Below are 20,509 nucleotides of genomic sequence, written 5' to 3'. Positions count from 1 at the left end.
ATAATTTTTAACTCAAGGGATAGGGGGATATTTCAATAAACTGAAGGGCATCCTTATTGGGTAACTTGAAAGAGTGCTATGTGGCCTCTCAGTGGTTTTTGTCTGGTGATAACTCGTGATGACAATACCATGTCAACCTGTACTGCAGCAATTCTAATAGAGCAGCCAAATGGGGACTACTTTCTGTGCATGATGCCACTCATCATGTCATCTGCACACTTAAGGGCACCCTTGTTTAAAGAAGGGAACGCCCTCTTTCAAATAATGTACCCCTTCAGTAGTTATTGTATAGTAATCATCTAACAGGCCCTACTTCAGGCAAATCGATCCCAACCCATCTGACAATAACATCCTATACTACAGAAAGTGTTAAGAAAACCAGAGTTGTGGCAGTTCTGATGGCCAAATCTCCCCAGTCCTGACATGAATAATGACATGAAGTCCTCATTTGATGAGGTTAGTTGTCTGTTTTTCCAAAATCCTCTGCCTTTTTGTATTACTATATTATTCCTACACATTTTATGAAGGTTATTGAAGCACCTAAAAATAAAGAGAAAATTTATAATTTGCAAGGGCAGATTGTATGAAAGGCTGTGTAGAATTCTGCTATTTGCTGTCTGGTTAATGCGAAGCAAGAACCACAAAGTATTTCTTTGTGGTGGGTAGAAAGAAAGAGTGCACATTTTCTTGTAATTTCAATATACATTTCAACATTTTCTGAAAATAAAGCAGGTATTGACACTGGAGTAGTACCAGCCTAATATGTGCCAGAATAGGCTAAGAAGTGAAGGGGCTAAGGAGATCATTTATTGTAATATCTTTTTAGGTATTTTTTTTTAGACCATTTCCCTGCTATTATAATTCACAGCTTTTTGAGATGCTTTGTAGTTTATCTACCTATTAAAAGAATAAACTTGGTTTGCAATAGTTATACTGCTTTATCACTACCATTTGAGCACAAGCAAACATTTAAAACCAAATTTACAAAAGAAACCCAAAGTGTATGACAATAATATTTTTTCTCCACTTTGCCTTACAGGTGCAGGAGAGTCTGGGAAAAGCACAATTGTGAAGCAGATGAAGTAAGTTATGCTGCTGCAGTCATTTCTTATCATTTTCATCTCGCCGTTATACTGGCAACTTGCTCTTAAGAGCTAGATATCAGATGCTTTTATTAAAGGTATCTACACTAAAAAGCTCTACCACTAATGTGTATACATGCATTAGGTCGACAGGGTCAAAAGGTTGTGTGTGTGTGTGTATGTGTATATATATTGTAACACTGTAAGGGTACAAGGTGCCGTTTCCTGGGGTAAATGGCAGCACGCAGCAGCTGAGGAATCACACAAGTCCAGTTTGTGGTGCAACTGGCCACAGCCAGTTTTATTAAACCGAAAATAAAACAAACCCCAAAAGAAAATACCTTGCCTGTCCGGCACTAACTAAACACAAGACGTTCCTAACTATCGCTAAGCAAAAACACAGAGTTCTCCAGTAAACACTGTATAGCTCACTTGTATAAGGAAGCTCCTCTCACAGGGATTCTGCAGTCTTTCCCCAGGCAATCTCCACACACTAATCAGGCCAGCAGCTCTATAACACTCTTACACAGCTGAAAGCCTGATTAGCCTTCTGTGAGGCCAAAGACCCGAACTGGGCCCAATGTCTGGAACTTGCCCCATCTCTCTTTCAGGGCCCTTATCCAGCTTTTCCAACAAACTGAAAAGGTTCTGACAAAACAAAACATTTTCCTAGAAGTTTTGATTTTTCTAATACATGTAAGACAAGAACCTGGGACAAACATACCTGCCCTCAAACACTATTCCAGTGTTCTTGTCACTATATATATATATATATATATATATATATATATATATATATATATATGTGTATATATATATATATATATATATATATATATATATATATGTATATATATATATGTGTGTGTTTATGTCGGTAATTTTCCTGCGCACATCTGCTGGATACTATGAAAAATTAGCGATGTTGTTGTCTGCTAAGTACTTCCGCTCCAACCTACTAGAAGGCACTTTGCGATCTTAGCACTTCATTAAAACCCCCCTGAAAGTCTTATTTCTTTAAATTGTATTATGTAAGCTAAATGACTTGTATTAGTCTACCTGGGGTGTGAGAAAGGGACTGATACTGCCAACCCATCAGTAATGTGCCCATATGAACTGAAGTAGTTGCTCCGGGTCATGCAATTGTGATTGCTGTATAATAAAGTTCCAGTATCCAGGGTCATCTTTCACTTCACTTGCAGCACACAGTTTGTACAAGATGACACCGCTTCATTTTGTTTCTATGGCTTGCCGTAGACATCATTTGGGGGGGGGGGGGGGAGAAAAGGTCAAGAATCCCGGGCAGCCGAAATACCTACGCTGGGTTCTCGACACTGTTTGGAATGCGGACACCCACATCCCATATAGGATCACCTGCCCGGCGCTGGAATTCCAACTGCCGGGAGCCCGAACGACCAAGTTAAGCACCCACCCATACTTACCTTACCCTGACGGGATTCTGATCTTCGGAATACTGCAGTCGGTATTGTGACAATCAGTAATCCTACTGAAACCACTTGGGGGGGTCGAGTTTTTTAAAAAAAAGTAAAATAAAAATCTTCTGAAAAATTTAATTAATGTAATTACCAAAAGATTTTTCTCTAACGTCCTAGTGGATGCTGGGGACTCCGTAAGGACCATGGGGAATAGACGGGCTCCGCAGGAGACTGGGCACTCTAAGAAAGATTTAGTACTACTGGTGTGCACTGGCTCCTCCCTCTATGCCCCTCCTCCAGACCTCAGTTAGAATCTGTGCCCGGACAGAGCTGGGTGCATTTTAGTGAGCTCTCCTGAGCTTGCTAATAATAAAGTATTTTAGTTAGGTTTTTTATTTTCAGAGAGCTTCTGCTGGCAACAGACTCTCTGCTACGTGGGACTGAGGGGAGAGAAGCAAACCTACTAACTGCGGCTAGGTTGCGCTTCTTAGGCTACTGGACACCATTAGCTCCAGAGGGATCGAACACAGGAACCTAACCTTGGTAGTCCGTTCCCGGAGACGCGCCGCCGTCCCCCTCGCAGAGCCAGAAGACAGAAGCCGGCGGGTTGAAGCAAGAAGACGTCAAAATCGGCGGCAGAAGACTCCTGTCTTCATATGAGGTAGCGCACAGCACTGTAGCTGTGCGCCATTGCGCCCACACTCCGGTCACTGTAGGGTGCAGGGCGCAGGGGGGGGCGCCCTGGGCAGCAATTGATTACCTCCTGGCAAAAAAGCAGCATATATACAGTTGGGCACTGTAATATGCATGAGCCCCTGCCATTAATTTTACTCAAAATCGCGGGACAGAAGCCCGCCGCTGAGGGGGCGGGGCCTTCTTCCTCAGCACTCACCAGCGCCATTTTCTCTCCACAGCTCCGCTGAGAGGAAGCTCCCCAGGCTCTCCCCTGCAGACTCACGGTAGAAAGAGGGTAAAAAGAGAGGGGGGGCACTTAAATTTAGCGCATTAATCATATATACAGCAGCTACTGGGTAAACACTAAGTTACTGTGTGATTCCTGGGTCATATAGCGCTGGGGTGTGTGCTGGCATACTCTCTCTCAGTCTCTCCAAAAGGCCTTGTGGGGGTCCTGTCCTCATATAGAGCATCCCCTGTGTGTGTGGTGTGTCAGTATGCGTGTGTCGACATGTTTGACGAGGAGGGCTATGTGGAGGCAGAGCAGGTGCAGATGAATGACGTGTCTCCGCCAACGGCGCTGACACCTGATTGGATGGATATGTGGAAGGTGTTAAATGATAATGTAAACTCCTTGCATAAAAGGTTGGATAAAGCTGATGCCTTGGGACAGTCGGGGTCTCAGCCCATGCCTGATCCTACAGCGCAGAGGCCGTCAGGGTCTCAGAAGCGCCCACTATCCAAAATTGTTGACACAGATATCGACACGGATTCTGACTCCAGTGTCGATGACGATGATGCAAAATTGCAGCCTAAAATGGCTAAAGCCATCCGCTACATGATTATAGCAATGAAGGATGTATTGCACATATCAGAGGTAAACCCTGTCCCTGACAAGAGGGTTTATATGTATGAGGAGAAAAAGCAAGAGGTGACTTTTCCCCCGTCACATGAGTTAAGTGAGTTATGTGAAAAAGCGTGGGATTCCCCCGATAGTAAAGTGCTGATTTCCAAAAGGTAACTTATGGCGTACCCTTTCCCGCCAACGGACAGGATGCGCTGGGAATCCTCCCCTAGGGTAGATAAAGCTCTGACACGCTTATCTAAGAAGGTGGCCCTGCCGTCACAGGATACGGCCTCCCTAAAGGATCCTGCCGATAGGAAGCAGGAAAGTATCCTGAAGTCTGTTTATACACATTCAGGTACTCTACTGAGGCCGGCAATTGCGTCGGCCTGGATGTGTAGTGCTGTAGCAGCATGGACAGATAATCTGTCTGAGGAACTGGATACCTTAGACAGGGATACCATTTTACTGACCCTGGGGCATATAAAAGACGCTGTCCTATATATGAGGGCTGCCCAGAGGGACATTTGCCTACTGGGCTCTAGAATAAATGCAATGTCAATTTCTGCCAGAAGGGTCCTGTGGACTCGGCAATGGACAGGTGATGCCGACTCCAAAAAGCACGTGGAGGTTTTACCTTACAAGGGTGAGGAATTGTTTGGGGACGGTCTCTCGGACCTAGTTTCCATAGCTACGGCTGGGAAGTCAAATTTTTTGCCATATATTCCCTCACAGCCTAAGAAAGCACCGTATTACCAAATGCAGTCCTTTCGATCACAAAGAAGCAAGAAGGTCAGAGGTGCATCCTTTCTTGCCAGAGGCAGGGGTAGAGGAAAGAAGCTGCACCATACAGCTAGTTTTCTTGAACAGAAGTCCTCCCCGGCTTCCACTAAATCCACCGCATGACGCTGAGGCTCCACAGGTGGAGCCAGGAGTGGTGGGGGCGCGTCTCCGAAATTTCAGGCACCAGTGGGTTCGCTCACAGGTGGATCCCTGGGCTATACGGATTGTGTCTCAGGGATACAAGCTGGAATTCAAAGTGATGCCCCCTCACCGTTACCTCAAATCGGCCCTGCCAGCTTCCCCCATGGAAAGGGAAGTAGTGTTAGCGGCAATTCACAAGTTATATCTCCAGCAGGTGGTGGTAAAGGTTCCCCTCCTTCAACAGGGAAGGGGATACTATTCCACAATGTTTGTGGTACCGAAACCGGATTGTTCGGTCAGACCCATATTGAATTTAAAGTCCCTGTACATTTATCTGAAAAGATTCAAGTTCAAAATGGAATCGCTCAGAGCGGTCATTGCAGGCCTGGAAGAGGGGGATTTTATGGTGTCTCTGGACATCAAGGATGCTTACTTGCATGTCCCCATTTATCCACCTCATCAGGTGTACCTCAGATTTGTGGTACAGGACTGTCATTACCAATTCCAGACGCTGCCGTTTGGGCTCTCCACGGCACCGAGAATATTTACCAAGGTAATGGCGGAAATGATGGTGGTCCTGAGAAAGCAAGGAGTCACAGGTATCCCATACTTGGACGATCTCCTCATAAAGGCGAGGTCCAGAGAGCAGTTGCTGATCAGCGTAGTACACTCTCAGGAAGTGTTGCAGCAGCATGGCTGGATTCTGAATATCCCAAAGTCGCAGCTGATTCCTACGACGCGTCTGCCCTTTCTGGGCATGATTCTGGACACAGACCAGAAGAAGGCTCAGGAGCTCGTGACTCTAGTCAGAGACCTCTTAAAACCGAAACAGGTGTCGGTGCATCACTGCACGCGAGTCCTGGGAAAGATGGTGGCATCGTACGAAGCCATTCCCTTCGGCAGGTTCCATGCGAGGATCTTTCAGTGGGATCTGTTGGACAAGTGGTCTGGAGCGCATCTTCAGATGCATCGGCTGATCAACCTGTCCCCGAGGGCCAGGGGGTCTCTTCTGTGGTGGCTGCAGAGTGCTCACCTTCTCGAGGGCCGCAGGTTCGGCATACAGGACTAGGTCCTGGTGACCACGGATGCGAGCCTCCGAGGATGGGGGGCAGTCACTCAGGGAAGAAACTTCCAAGGGTTGTGGTCAAGTCAGGAGGCTTGTCTGCACATAAATATCCTGGAACTAAGGGCCATATACAACGCCCTGAGTCAAGCGGAGCCTCTGCTTCGCAACCAACCGGTGCTGATTCAGTCAGACAACATCACCGCAGTGGCTCATGTAAACCGCCAGGGCGGCACAAGAAGCAGAGTGGCGATGGCGGAAGCCACCAGGATTCTTCGTTGAGCGGAGAATCACGTGCAAGCACTGTCAGCAGTGTTCATTCCGGGAGTGGACAACTGGGAAGCAGACTTCCTCAGCAGGCACGACCTCCACCTGGGAGAGTGGGGACTTCATCAAGAAGTCTTCACTCAGATTACAAATCGATGGGAACTGCCACAGGTGGACATGATGGCATCCCGTCTCAACAAAAAGCTACAAAGGTATTGCGCCAGGTCAAGAGACCTTCAGGCGATAGCTGTGGACGCACTAGTAACACCGTGGGTGTTCCAGTCGGTCTATGTGTTTCCTCCTCTTCCTCTCATACCCAAGGTGCTGAGAATCGTAAGAAAAAGAGGAGTGAGAACAATACTCATTGTTCCGGATTGGCCAAGAAGGACTTGGTACCCGGAACTGCAAGAAATGCTCACAGAGGACCCGTGGCCTCTGCCTCTCAGACAGGACCTGTTGCAACAGGGGCCCTGTCTGTTCCAAGACTTACCGCGGCTGTGTTTGACGGCATGGCGGTTGAACGCAGTATCCTAGCGGAAAAAGGCATTCCGGATGAAGTTATTCCTACGCTGATAAAGGCTAGGAAGGACGTGACAGCAAAACACGATCACCGTATATGGCGAAAATATGTTGCCTGGTGTGAGGCCAGGAAGGCCCCTACAGAGGAATTCCAGCTGGGCCGGTTCCTGCAGTTCCTACAGTCTGGAGTGACTATGGGCTTGAAGTTGGGGTCCATAAATGTCCAGATTTCGGCCCTATCCATTTTCTTTCAAAAGGAACTGGCTTCTCTTCCTGAAGTTCAGACGTTTGTTAAGGGAGTGCTGCATATTCAGCCCCCTTTTGTGGCACCTTGGGATCTCAACGTGGTGTTGGGTTTCCTGAAATCCCACTGGTTTGAGCCACTTAAGACCGCGGAGCTGAAGTATCTCATGTGGAAGGTGGTCATGCTATTGGCCTTAGCTTCGGCTAGGCGTGTGTCAGAATTGGCGGCTTTGTCATGTAAAAGCCCCTATCTGGTTTTCCATGTGGACAGGGCAGAATTACGGACTCGTCCCCAGTTTCTGCCGAAGGTGGTGTCATCTTTTCATTTGAACCAACCTATTGTGGTGCCTGCGGCTACTCGTGACTTGGAGGATTCCAAGTTGCTTGATGTAGTCAGGGCTTTGAAGATCTATGTAGCCAGGACGGCTGGAGTCAGGAAGACTGACTCGCTGTTTATCCTGTATGCATCCAACAAGCTGGGTGCTCCTGCTTCAAAGCAAACCATTGCTCGCTGGATCTGTAACACGATTCAGCAGGCTCATTCTGCGGCTGGATTGCCGCATCCAAAATCAGTGAAAGCCCATTCCACAAGGAAAGTGGGCTCTTCTTGGGCGGCTGCCCGAGGGGTCTTGGCATTACAGCTTTGCCGAGCAGCTACTTGGTCGGGTTCAAACACATTTGCTAAGTTCTACAAGTTTGATACCCTGGCTGAGGAGGACCTTGTGTTTGCCCATTCGGTGCTGCAGAGTCATCCGCACTCTCCCGCCCGTTTGGGAGCTTTGGTATAATCCCCATGGTCCTTACGGAGTCCCCAGCATCCACTAGGACATTAGAGAAAATAAGATTTTACTTACCGGTAAATCTATTTCTCGTAGTCCGTAGTGGATGCTGGGTGCCCGTCCCAAGTGCGGACTTTCTGCAATACGTGTATATAGTTATTGCTTAATAAAGGGTTATGTTATGTTGGCATCCATTGTTTGATGCTCTGTTGTTGTTCATACTGTTGACTTGGTAAGTTTATCACAAGTTATACGGTGTGATTGGTGTGGCTGGTATGAGTCTTACCCTGGATTCCAAAATCCTTTCCTTGTAATGTCAGCTCTTCCGGGCACAGTTTCCTTAACTGAGGTCTGGAGGAGGGGCATAGAGGGAGGAGCCAGTGCACACCAGTAGTACTAAATCTTTCTTAGAGTGCCCAGTCTCCTGCGGAGCCCGTCTATTCCCCATGGTCCTTACGGAGTCCCCAGCATCCACTACGGACTACGAGAAATAGATTTACCGGTGAGTAAAATCTTATTTTTAACAATACAACTTTAATTATACCATGTTTTGATATTATGTGGAGGAATGTACTCTAGATTATTAATTGACTAAGAACAAGCACTTAATTTCCACATCTGTTACCCTATGCATCAGTAGAGGTCCCAGTGTTTGCATGTGATGGGTGGTCTTTCACAAAGGTTTGGTCTCCTTACTATAACACATTTTTATTTCTTTGAGTGCTTTTGGCATGAGCTTAGAACACTGACAATTGTTTAATGTAAAATAAAAATTGCAATTGTGTGCACTCTAATGTACTTGTTTTGATTTTAGAATTATTCATGAGGATGGATACTCGGAAGAGGAGTGCAAACAGTATAAAGTGGTTGTCTACAGTAACACCATTCAGTCCATAATTGCTATAATCCGAGCCATGGGGAGGCTGAAGATTGATTTTGGAGATGTGACCAGAGCTGTGAGGGATAAGTTTATTACAATATTTCATATACTGTAACACTGCCAGTTCTTGGTTATAAAACAGTTTTGTCTTCAGAAATTCCCCAAGCCAGACTGCACCATAAGGCAGCCGGGAAGGTGGATGGAACCTCACTGGACCACACCATCACAGGAGGCAAGCAGCAGCTCACTGCGCACCCTCCTGTAGCCATTCTGTGGCTGTGGAGGGGTAGGGTGTCTACGTAGCAGACTGCTATTCTTGGGGCATACATTGTTACTGGGGGGTTCTGTGCTGTAGAGTTCCTCCTCACTGGAGCTGACAACTCATGCACCAGCCAGGTGTGTGTGTCTCCGCACCCTCTAGAGAACAGCCTGCCTTCACTGCAGGGTGGCCGAGATCTTCCCTCCAGCAGGGGTGGAATGAGCACCTCCACTGCCCTACACATGAGCACCTCCGCTGTCCAATGTCCACCCCCCACCCCCCTCTAGCTGATGCAAGCCAGGCCAGCCCTGGGCATTATAAGATAATTGCTGGACAGATTGGCCATCAAAAAGGCCCTGGGGAGAACACTGTAAAAGCATGCAAGTTATGATCCTTTTGCCTTACAGCTGTTGCTACGAGTTGTTTGGTTTTACACTGTCCAACTATTCCTTTTTGTAAATAACTTTGCTTTTCTTTCTCCCTAGGATGATGCACGACAGCTCTTTGTGTTAGCCAGTACTGCAGAGGAAGGTATTCTATCTCCAGAGCTTGCAGGTGTCATTAGGAGGCTGTGGAAAGATGCTGGAGTACAGGCGTGTTTCAGTCGCTCCCGCGAATACCAACTCAATGACTCTGCCTCGTAGTAAGTGCATGACGTGGGGGATTGGGTACGGGATCCTGACACTGAGGATGCCAGCTGTCAGAATACAGACAGCGGCATCTGACTGTCAGAATCCTGACACTTTTTAGTAAGTATACTAACCCTACACCACTCCCTCCCCGCAGCATAACCGTAACCCTCCCCCCAGTGCCTAGCCCTCCCTGGCATACTTCTATTCGGTATAATGACTCTTGGGATTCCTGCGTCAGAATTCTCTGTGGTGTCCGGATTCCGGCGCCAGTATTCTGACTCTATGCATCCTAGTCATCAGGATGCCAACTACATCCTGACATAGGGTATCTAGAAAATGCAGGGCAAAAAGTAGTGTGATGGTATAACCATTGCATATGACTCTTACTAATTGGTTTGTTTGTAGAATTTGCTTTATATTTCAATTATTTCTCTTTAAAGCTACCTAAATGATTTGGACAGGATCTCACAGGCTAATTACATTCCTACACAGCAAGATGTACTTCGGACTCGTGTCAAAACTACGGGTATCGTGGAGACCCATTTCACTTTTAAGGACCTTTACTTCAAGTGAGTTACTGTCACTGCCCTGTTATTTCGGTGTTGCGTCATCAGGGCTTATATCTTAAAGGGCAACTAAATGTGTTCTAATGCTTGCCTATTGTGTAAAACAGAGAGATTCTAACAGAGACTTATTATTTACTATGCATTGCATGCAGATTATTTATTTAGTAAAGCTAGGTACACACCTGTGCAATAGTCGGCTCATTCAGCTGACATCTAGTGAAAGACCGATTGTATAGCTGTGTATACAGGGCTGTTGCAGGAGAGTTAGCCAATAAACGTCTTAAATGTTCCTAGAGCCGACGAAAGTGCTGGGCATGATCACGAAAAAAGTGCCATTTTGTCCCTCAAATGGGTCATTCAGCTCACCACCCCCGGTGGATGTGATCTGAAATATAGCCATCGTGCACGAACGGAACAACAGTTGAATTATTTCGATGGGCACCATATAGTGTCTGCCGGCGCTCGCCACAATTGAATTTTGCCCAATGTGCTCAGCTTGCTGTACCATGCACAATGTCAGCCCTGCATCTCACATACTACGGCCACAGCTTAATTTTTGTCTGGGTAGCTTTAAAGGTTATATTGGTAATCTGAGTCAGTGAAATGGTGTGGTGAGCCTAATGGTCTGATTTTTATAAGGGTCTATTAACGATTACGAAGAGATATTTACAGATTTGTGTGTATTATGTGTGATAAATACCTCATGTTACTAAAATGCTCATTTGTTTTATGGCTGGATGTTTTGCATATCTCATTCAAAGTAGTGTCCTAAGAACTTCTGCCCATGATCAGCAGATACAGATCATTGTCCTGTTTGCTTTGTCACAGAATGTTCGATGTGGGAGGACAGCGGTCGGAAAGAAAGAAGTGGATTCACTGCTTTGAGGGTGTAACTGCTATTATTTTTTGTGTGGCACTCAGTGACTATGATTTACTGTTGGCTGAAGATGAAGAAATGGTAAGTTATTTTCTCTGACGTCCTAGTGGATGCTGGGACTCCGTAAGGACCATGAGGATATAGCGGCTCCGCAGGAGACAGGGCACAAAATAAAAGCTTAAGGATCAGGTGGTGTGCACTGGCTCCTCCCCCTATGACCCTCCTCCAAGCCTCAGTTAGATTTTTGTGCCCGGCCGAGAAGGGTGCAATCTAGGTGGCTCTCCTGAGCTGCTTAGAATAAAAGTTTAGTTAGGTTTTTTTTATTTTCAGTGAGTCCTGCTGGCAACAGGCTCACTGCATCGTGGGACTAAGGGGAGAAGAAACGGACTCACCTGAGTGCAGAGTGGATCGGGTTTCTTAGGCTACTGGACACTAGCTCCAGAGGGACGATCACAGGTTCAGCCTGGATGGGTCACCGGAGCCGCGCCGCCGTCCCCCTTACAGAGCCAGAAGAGACGAAGAGGTCCGGTGAAATCGGCGGCAGAAGACATCCGGTCTTCAGACTAAGGTAGCGCACAGCACCGCAGCTGTGCGCCATTGCTCTCAGCACACTTCACACTCCGGTCACTGAGGGTGCAGGGCGCTGGGGGGGGAGCGCCCTGAGACGCAATATAACAGAATACCTTAGGTGGCAAAACAGAATACATCACATATAGCTCCTGGGCTATATGGATGTATTTTAATCCCCTGCCATTTTACACAAAAAAGCGGGAGATAAGGACGTCGTGAAGGGGCGGAGCCTATCTCCTCAGCACACAAGCGCCATTTTCCCTCACAGCTCCGCTGGAAGGACGGCTCCCTGACTCTCCCCTGCAGTCCTGCTTCAGAATCAGGGTAAAAAAGAGAAGGGGGGGCATTGTTGGCAGCAAATAACAATAATTAACAGCAGCTATAAGGGAATAACACTTATATAAGGTTATCCCTGTATATATATATATATAGCGCTGGGTGTGTGCTGGCAGACTCTCCCTCTGTCTCTCCAAAGGGCTAAGTGGGGTCCTGTCCTCTATCAGAGCATTCCCGGTGTGTGTGTGTGCTGTGTGTCGGTACGCGTGTGTCGACATGTATGAGGAGGAAAATTATGTGGAGGCGGAGCAGTTGCCTGCGTTGGTGATGTCACCCCCTAGGGAGTCGACACCTGACTGGATGATTGTATTTAAACAATTAAGTGATAATGTCCGCAATTTGCAAAAAACTGTTGACGACATGAGACAGCCGGCAAATCAGTTAGTGCCTGTCCAGGCGTCTCAGACACTGTCAGGGGCGCTAAAACGCCCGTTACCTCAGTGGGTCGACACAGACCCTGACACAGATACTGAGTCTAGTGTCGACGGTGACGAGACAAACGTAATGTCCAGTAGGGCCACACGTTACATGATCACGGCAATGAAAGAGGCATTGAACCTTTCTGACACTACAAGTACCACAAAGAAGGGTATTATGTGGGGTGAGAAAAAACACCCCCTAGGGTAGATAAGGCGCTCACACGTTTATCTAAACAAGTAGCGTTACCGTCTCCTGATACGGCTACCCTCAAAGAACCAGCTGATAGAAGGCTGGAAAATATCCTAAAAAGTATATACACACATACTGGTGTTATACTGCGACCAGCAATCGCCTCAGCCTGGATGTGCAGTGCTGGAGTCGCATGGTCGGATTCCCTGACTGAGAATATTGATACCCTGGATAGGGACAATATTTTGTTAACTATAGAACATTTAAAGGATGCATTATTATATATGCGTGATGCACAGAGGGATATTTGCACCCTGGCATCAAGAGTAAGTGCTATGTCCATCTCTGCCAGAAGAGCGTTGTGGACGCGACAGTGGTCAGGGGATGCGGATTCGAAACGGCACATGGAAGTATTGCCGTATAAAGGGGAGGAGTTATTTGGGGCTGGTCTATCGGACCTGGTGGCCACGGCAACGGCTGGAAAATCCACCTTTTTACCCCAGGTCACTCCACATCAGCAGAAAAAGACACCGTCTTTTCAATCTCAGTCCTTTCGTTCCCATAAGTACAAGCGAGCAAAAGGCCACTCCTTTCTGCCCCGGGGCAGAGGAAGAGGAAAAAGACTGCACCATGCAGCCGCTTCCCAAGAGCAGAAGCCCTCCCCTGCTTCTGCCAAGTCTTCAGCATGACGCTGGGGCTTTACAAGCAGACTCAGATATGGTGGGGGCCCGTCTCAAAAATTTCAACGCGCAGTGGGCTCACTCGCAAGTGGATTCCTGGATTCTACAGGTAGTATCGCAGGGGTACAAACTGGAATTCGAGGCGTTTCCCCCTCATCGTTTCCTGAAGTCTGCTTTACCAAAGTCTCCCTCCGACAGGGAGGCAGTTCTAGAAGCCATTCACAAGCTGTATTCCCAGCAGGTGATAATCAAGGTACCCCTCCCGCAACAAGGAAAGGGGTATTATTCCACGCTGTTTGTGGTACCGAAGCCGGACGGCTCGGTGAGACCAATTTTAAATCTGAAATCCTTGAACACTTACATAAAAAGGTTCAAATTCAAGATGGAGTCACTCAGAGCAGTGATAGCGAACCTGGAAGAAGGGGACTATATGGTGTCTCTGGACATCAAAGATGCTTATCTCCACGTCCCGATATACCCTTCTCACCAAGGGTACCTCAGGTTTGTAGTACTAAACTGTCATTATCAGTTTCAGACGCTGCCGTTTGGATTGTCCACGGCACCTCGGGTCTTTACCAAGGTAATGGCCGAAATGATGATTCTTCTACGAAGAAAAGGCATTTCAATTATCCCTTACTTGGACGATCTCCTGATAAGGGCAAGATCCAGGGAACAGTTAGAAGTCGGAGTAGCACTATCTCAGGTAGTGTTACGTCAGCACGGGTGGATTCTAAATATTCCAAAATCGCAGCTGATTCCAACGACACGTCTACTGTTCCTAGGAATGATTCTGGACACAGTCCAGAAGAAGGTGTTTCTCCCGGAGGAGAAGGCCAGGGAGTTATCCGAGCTAGTCAGGAACCTCCTAAAACCAGGACAGGTCTCAGTGCATCAGTGCACGAGGGTCCTGGGGAAAATGGTGGCTTCTTACGAAGCGATTCCATTCGGAAGATTCCATGCAAGAACATTTCAGTGGGATCTACTGGACAAATGGTCCGGATCGCATCTGCAGATGCATCAGCGGATAACCCTGTCGCCAAGGACAAGGGTGTCTCTCCTGTGGTGGCTGCAGAGTGCTCATCTACTAGAGGGCCGCAGATTTGGCATTCAGGATTGGATCCTGGTAACCACGGATGCCAGCCTGAGAGGCTGGGGAGCAGTCACACAGGGAAGGAATTTCCAGGGCCTGTGGTCAAGCTTGGAAACGTCTCTTCATATAAACATTCTGGAACTAAGGGCCATTTACAATGCCCTAAGTCAAGCAAAACCTCTGCTTCAGGGTCAGGCGGTGTTGATCCAATCGGACAACATCACGTCAGTCGCCCACGTAAACAGACAGGGCGGCACGAGAAGCAGGAGGGCAATGGCAGAAGCTGCAAGGATTCTTCGCTGGGCGGAAAATCATGTGATAGCACTGTCAGCAGTATTCATTCCGGGAGTGGACAACTGGGAAGCAGACTTCCTCAGCAGACACGACCTTCACCCGGGAGAGTGGGGACTTCACCCTGAAGTCTTCCACCTGATTGTAAACCGTTGGGAAAAACCAAAGGTGGACATGATGGCGTCACGTCTAAACAAAAAACTGGACAGATATTGCGCCAGGTCAAGGGACCCTCAGGCAATAGCAGTGGACGCTCTGGTAACGCCGTGGGTGTACCAGTCAGTGTATGTGTTCCCTCCTCTGCCTCTCATACCAAAAGTACTGAGAATCATAAGAAGGAGAGGAGTAAGAACTATACTCGTGGTTCCGGATTGGCCAAGACGGACTTGGTACCCGGAACTTCAAGAGATGCTCACGGACGAACCGTGGCCTCTACCTCTAAGAAAGGACCTGCTACTGCAGGGGCCTTGTCTGTTCCAAGACTTACCGCGGCTGCGTTTGACGGCATGGCGGTTGAACGCCGGATCCTGAGGGAAAAAGGCATTCCAGAAGAAGTCATCCCTACTCTGGTCAAAGCCAGGAAGGACGTAACCGCAAAACATTATCACCGCATTTGGCGTAAATATGTTGCGTGGTGTGAGGCCAAGAAGGCCCCTACAGAGGAATTTCAACTGGGTCGTTTCCTTCATTTCCTGCAAACAGGACTGTCTATGGGCCTAAAATTAGGGTCCATTAAGGTTCAAATTTCGTCCCTGTCGATTTTCTTCCAGAAAGAACTGGCTTCAGTACCTGAAGTTCAGACATTTGTAAAAGGGGTGCTGCACATACAGCCTCCTTTTGTGCCTCCAGTGGCACCTTGGGATCTCAATGTGGTGTTGAGTTTTCTAAAGTCACATTGGTTTGAACCACTTTCCACTGTGGACTTAAAATATCTCACATGGAAGGTGTCGATGCTGTTAGCCTTGGCTTCAGCCAGGCGTGTGTCAGAATTGGCGGCTTTATCATATAAAAGCCCTTACTTGATATTTCATTCTGACAGGGCGGAATTGAGGACTCGTCCTCAATTTCTACCTAAGGTGGTTTCTGCATTTCACATGAACCAACCTATTGTGGTACCTGCGGCTACCAGGGACTTAGAGGACTCTAAGTTGCTTGACGTTGTCAGGGCCTTGAAAATATATGTTTCCAAGACGGCTGGAGTCAGAAAATCTGACTCGCTGTTTATCCTGTATGCACCCAACCAGCTGGGTGCTCCTGCTTCTAAGCAGACGATTGCTCGTTGGATTTGTAGTACAATTCAGCTTGCACATTCTGTGGCAGGATTGCCACAGCCAAAATCAGTAAAAGCCCATTCCACAAGGAAGGTGGGCTCATCTTGGGCGGCTGCCCGAGGGGTCTCGGCTTTACAACTTTGCCGAGCAGCTACTTGGTCAGGGGCAAACACGTTTGCTAAATTCTACAAATTTGATACCCTGGCTGAGGAGGACCTGGAGTTCTCTCATTCGGTGCTGCAGAGTCATCCGCACTCTCCCGCCCGTTTGGGAGCTTTGGTATAATCCCCATGGTCCTTACGGAGTCCCAGCATCCACTAGGACGTCAGAGAAAATAAGATTTTACTTACCGATAAATCTATTTCTCGTAGTCCGTAGTGGATGCTGGGCGCCCATCCCTAGTGCGGATTGTCTGCAATACTTGTATATAGTTATTGTTACAAAAAATTCGGGTTATTATTGTTGTGAGCCATCTTTTCAGAGGCTCCTTTGCGTTTATCATACTGTTAACTGGGTTCAGATCACAAGTTGTACGGTGTGATTGGTGTGGCTGGTATGAGTCTTACCCGGGATTCAATATCCTTCCTTATTATGTACGTTCGTCCGGGCACAGTATCCTAACTGAGGCTTGGAGGAGGGTCATAGGGGGAGGAGCCAGTGCACACCACCTGATCCTTAAGCTTTTATTTTGTGCCCTGTCTCCTGCGGAGCCGCTATATCCCCATGGTCCTTACGGAGTCCCAGCATCCACTACGGACTACGAGAAATAGATTTATCGGTAAGTAAAATCTTATTGTTTGGCAGCTCTTGATCTGCTTTGTGTAAATTACTTAGGGCTCATACTGTATACACAGCTGTGTGTTCAGATTTTCTTCAGTTGCATTTAACAGATCACCCTGATTGCTATGGCATCATGCATGGTCAGCACTGGAAAACAGATTGTTGGCCATGTTTGAGGCCATACCACTAAACTGTTACGTAATGATCTATAAATAAAAACAAAATGTGGTAAGCAATGACCTGAAATTATGAGTTGATGTATAAAATGACCTAAGTACAATTAAGTATGTGTGTTACAGCTTTGACATTTCTCTATCCACTCTTTCTGCTTGGATATGTAAAACTAAAACAAGGGATCCCCTTCAAAATAGAACCTTTGTGCCTCCCACCCCATCCACTTCTAAACATTAACAGTCTTTGACCGGCTAGTGTGGTTAGTTAGAGACTCTGGTCCTGATTGATAGTAGTAGGTAAACCTAGTGTTAGTGACCTTGGACTGCACACCCTAATTCCATAATAACTGACAGTTCAGTAATATAAAAAAAATGCAGATGACACTGTGTAGTACTAAGCAATGCTAATCACCACAATAATTATGATACACTCTGCAGCTAACATAGTTTACGCCCACTCTGGAATTTTTTTTTTTTTTTTACGTGTTCTCTCAAAATATCGTCCTGTCTCTCCAAGCTACTTGAGAGACTTATCTACACTCGCCTCACACACTTTCTTAACTCGCACAGCTTATTGGACCCACTTCATTCAGGCTTTCATGCCGAAAACTTCGAGACAGCACGGACTAAAGTAGTGAATGATCTGATCACTGCTAAGTCTAAAGGCCATTACTCTCTCCTTATTCCTCTAGATCTCTCTGCTGCTCTGTTGACCACTCTCTTCTTATACAAATACTGCAATACCCAAGTCTTCAAGATACAGCCCTTTCTTGGTTCCTATCCTACCTATCTAATTGCTCCTTTATTGTTCACTTCTCTGAATCCACCTCCTCTTCGCTACTTCTAGCACCGCAAGGCTCAGTCCTAGGTTCTCTGCTTTTCTCAATCTATACCACATCTCTTGGTAAACTAATCGGCTGTTTTGGATTTGACTATCATCTGTACGCAAATAATACTCAGATCTTCCTATCCTCTCCAAATTTGTCACCATCTGTATTGATCTGTGTCACTGCCTTTATGCCGTTTCATCTTAGATTTCATCTTGCCACCTCAATCTTTACATTTCCAAAACATATAGTTAATTCTATTTCCACCGGCCAATAGTAGTTAACCTGATATCTCACTGTTGAGAACTCAACAATTAGTCCAAGCTCGCTGTCGAGGTCATCCTTGACTCTTAACTGTCCTTTGTACCCCACATTCAATCAGTCTCAAAATTGTTAAATGCATCTTAAAAACATATAAAAAATATGACCATACTGTACCTTACACAAGACACTGCAAAACCTCTGTTCCATGCTCTCATTATCTCCCACACTGATTTTTGCAATAGTCTTCTTATTGGGCTTAACAAAAAGACTCCCCACTACAATCCATACTGAATACAGCTGCGAGGCTAATCTTCCTTGCTAAACGTTTATAGGGCCTAATTCAGACCTGATCGTAGCCCTTTTTGCAGGGCTTTGGTCAGTCACACTGACATGCTTGGGGATGCTCAGCACAGGGCTAGTCCGCCCCGCATGTCAGGACGCCCTCCCCCACCGCAGATGTACGAAAGCATCGCACTGCGGTGATGCTTTTGCACTTCAGGAGTAGCTCCTGGTCAGCGCAGCTTTTGCGTGCTGGCTGGGAGCTACTCGTCGCTGCCCGGGTCACAGCGGCTGCGTGTGACTTCATGCAGCCGCTGCGGCCCGCCCCCCGTACGGTCTGGCCACGCCTGCACAAAACTGTGGCCAAACGCCATTGTGTCGCCACCTCCCACCCAGCGACCATCTCTGCCTTTGAATCAGGCAGACACAATCGCTAGGCAACGACAGCTGTCAGCCATGGTCCGACGCATGCGCACTTCTGACCTGATCGCTGCGATGACCGGCAGCATGCGATCAGGTCAGAATGGCCCCCATAGTCTGCAGATCCACTCAGTCAGTCCCTCAATTGGTTAGCTCTATCCTATCGTATTCAGTATTAAATACTTTTGCTCACACACAAGGCAGTCAACCAAACTACACCAATATATATCTCCTCACTTATCTCACAATGGGGTGTATGCAATTAGCGGCGAATCGCAGCAATTTTTCGCCCGTTTTTTAATTTGACACAATTCGACCGTCGAATTCCGGCAAGTGGGTGCCGAAATTTACCATATTCAATTAAAAACGGATTCGACAGTCCCGCTGTCGAAAAACGGCCGATTTGACGGATTTTGATCCGATTTTTAAAAAACGGGAAAAAACACGAAAAAAAATGGCGTGGGGTCCCCCCTCCAAAGCATAACCAGCCTCGGGCTCTTCGAACCGGTCCTGGTTCTAAAAATCCAGGGGGGGGGAAAATGACAGGGGATCCCCCGTATTTTTAAAACCAGCACCGGGCTCTGCGCCTGGTGCTGGTGCAAAAAATACGGGGGACAAAAAGAGTAGGGGTCCCCCGTATTTTTTACACCAGCATCGGGCTCCACTAGCTGGACAGATAATGCCACAGCCGGGGGTCACTTTTATACAGCGCCCTGCGGTCGTGGCATTAAAAACCCAACTAGTCACCCCTGGCCGGGGTACCCTGGGGGAGTGGGGAACCCTTCAATCAATAGTGGTTGTAGTAGTTTCAATAGTGGGAACTTTGCGGGTAGCGGTGAGGTCACCTGCGGTCAGCGGCTGACCGCAGGTAACCCCACCGCTACCCGCAAAGTTCCCACTATTGAAACTAATGGAGGGAGCTGTGCGATGCGCCAATCAGGTGAGTGCCACGAAGTAGCGCTTCCTGATTGGTTGAAGGGACCTTCTGTGACAGCAGTCACGTGGGGTCCCGGCATTCGTGGAAAGGGGTCCCATGTGTAAATATGGGACCCCTTTCAGTCCGTTTGGTCCAGGTGTTCGTTTTGTTGTTTTGCCAAGTACGAGGATTATAATCTGGACACTGGATTGAGGTGAGTATAATTTTATTCACAGGTACACGTGGATTCTACTTGGACAAGTGGACAGAGGTCGGCGTGTGAACATAGGTAAGTATGTGTGTGTCGACATGTGTGTAATAAAGTTTTACTATCACGGTGTGCGTGTCCTGTTTTTATTTGGGTATTTATTTCCAGTAGAACTACAGGTACCAGCGGGCCTGTTTTTCTCCCGCATGCTGGTACTTGTGGTTCTCCAAGTACCAGCTTGCGGGGGAGGCTTGCTGGAACTTGTAGTACTACTGGAAAAAACAATATTCTTTCAAATTTCTCAAGGCTATCAGCCCCCCATCCGCAGCCCTTGGATGGGGGGGACAGCCTCGGGCTTCACCCCTGGCCCTTGGGTGGATGGGGGTGGGACCCCTTGATTGAAGGGGTCCCCACTCCCCCAGGGTACCCCGGCCAGGGGTGACTAGTTGGGTATTTAATGCCATGGCTGCAGGGCGCTGTATAAAAGTGACCCCCGGCTGTGGCATTATCTGTCCAGCTAGTGGAGCCCGATGCTGGTGTAAAAAATACGGGGGACCCCTACGCTTTTTGTCCCCCGTATTTTTTGCACCAGGCGCAGAGCCCGGTGCTGGTTTTAAAAATACGGGGGATCCCCTGTCATTTTTTCCCCCCGGATTTTTAGAACCAGGACAGGCTCGAAGAGCCCGAGGCTGGTTATGCTTTGGAGGGGGGACCCCACGCCATTTTTTTTCGGGATTTTACCATTCCAT

General features: G+C 47.4%; 1 protein-coding gene across 1 annotated transcript in view; it reads left to right on the top strand.

Moving 5' to 3' along the window:
* Window positions 1-20,509, top strand: part of GNAI3 (G protein subunit alpha i3) — a 140,112-nt gene that overhangs the window by 71,915 nt on the left and 47,688 nt on the right. The window contains exons 2-6 of the mRNA XM_063955198.1: window positions 1,040-1,082; window positions 8,647-8,788; window positions 9,457-9,614; window positions 10,044-10,172; window positions 10,998-11,127. Coding sequence (XP_063811268.1) covers window positions 1,040-1,082; window positions 8,647-8,788; window positions 9,457-9,614; window positions 10,044-10,172; window positions 10,998-11,127 — 602 coding nt within the window. The remainder of the gene's footprint in view (window positions 1-1,039; window positions 1,083-8,646; window positions 8,789-9,456; window positions 9,615-10,043; window positions 10,173-10,997; window positions 11,128-20,509) is intronic.

The sequence above is a fragment of the Pseudophryne corroboree genome, chromosome 2 (assembly GCF_028390025.1).
Source record: "Pseudophryne corroboree isolate aPseCor3 chromosome 2, aPseCor3.hap2, whole genome shotgun sequence".
Taxonomy (NCBI): Eukaryota; Metazoa; Chordata; class Amphibia; order Anura; family Myobatrachidae; genus Pseudophryne; species Pseudophryne corroboree.
Note: the sequence above shows the minus strand (reverse complement) of the source record. Positions and strands in the feature narration are given on the sequence as shown.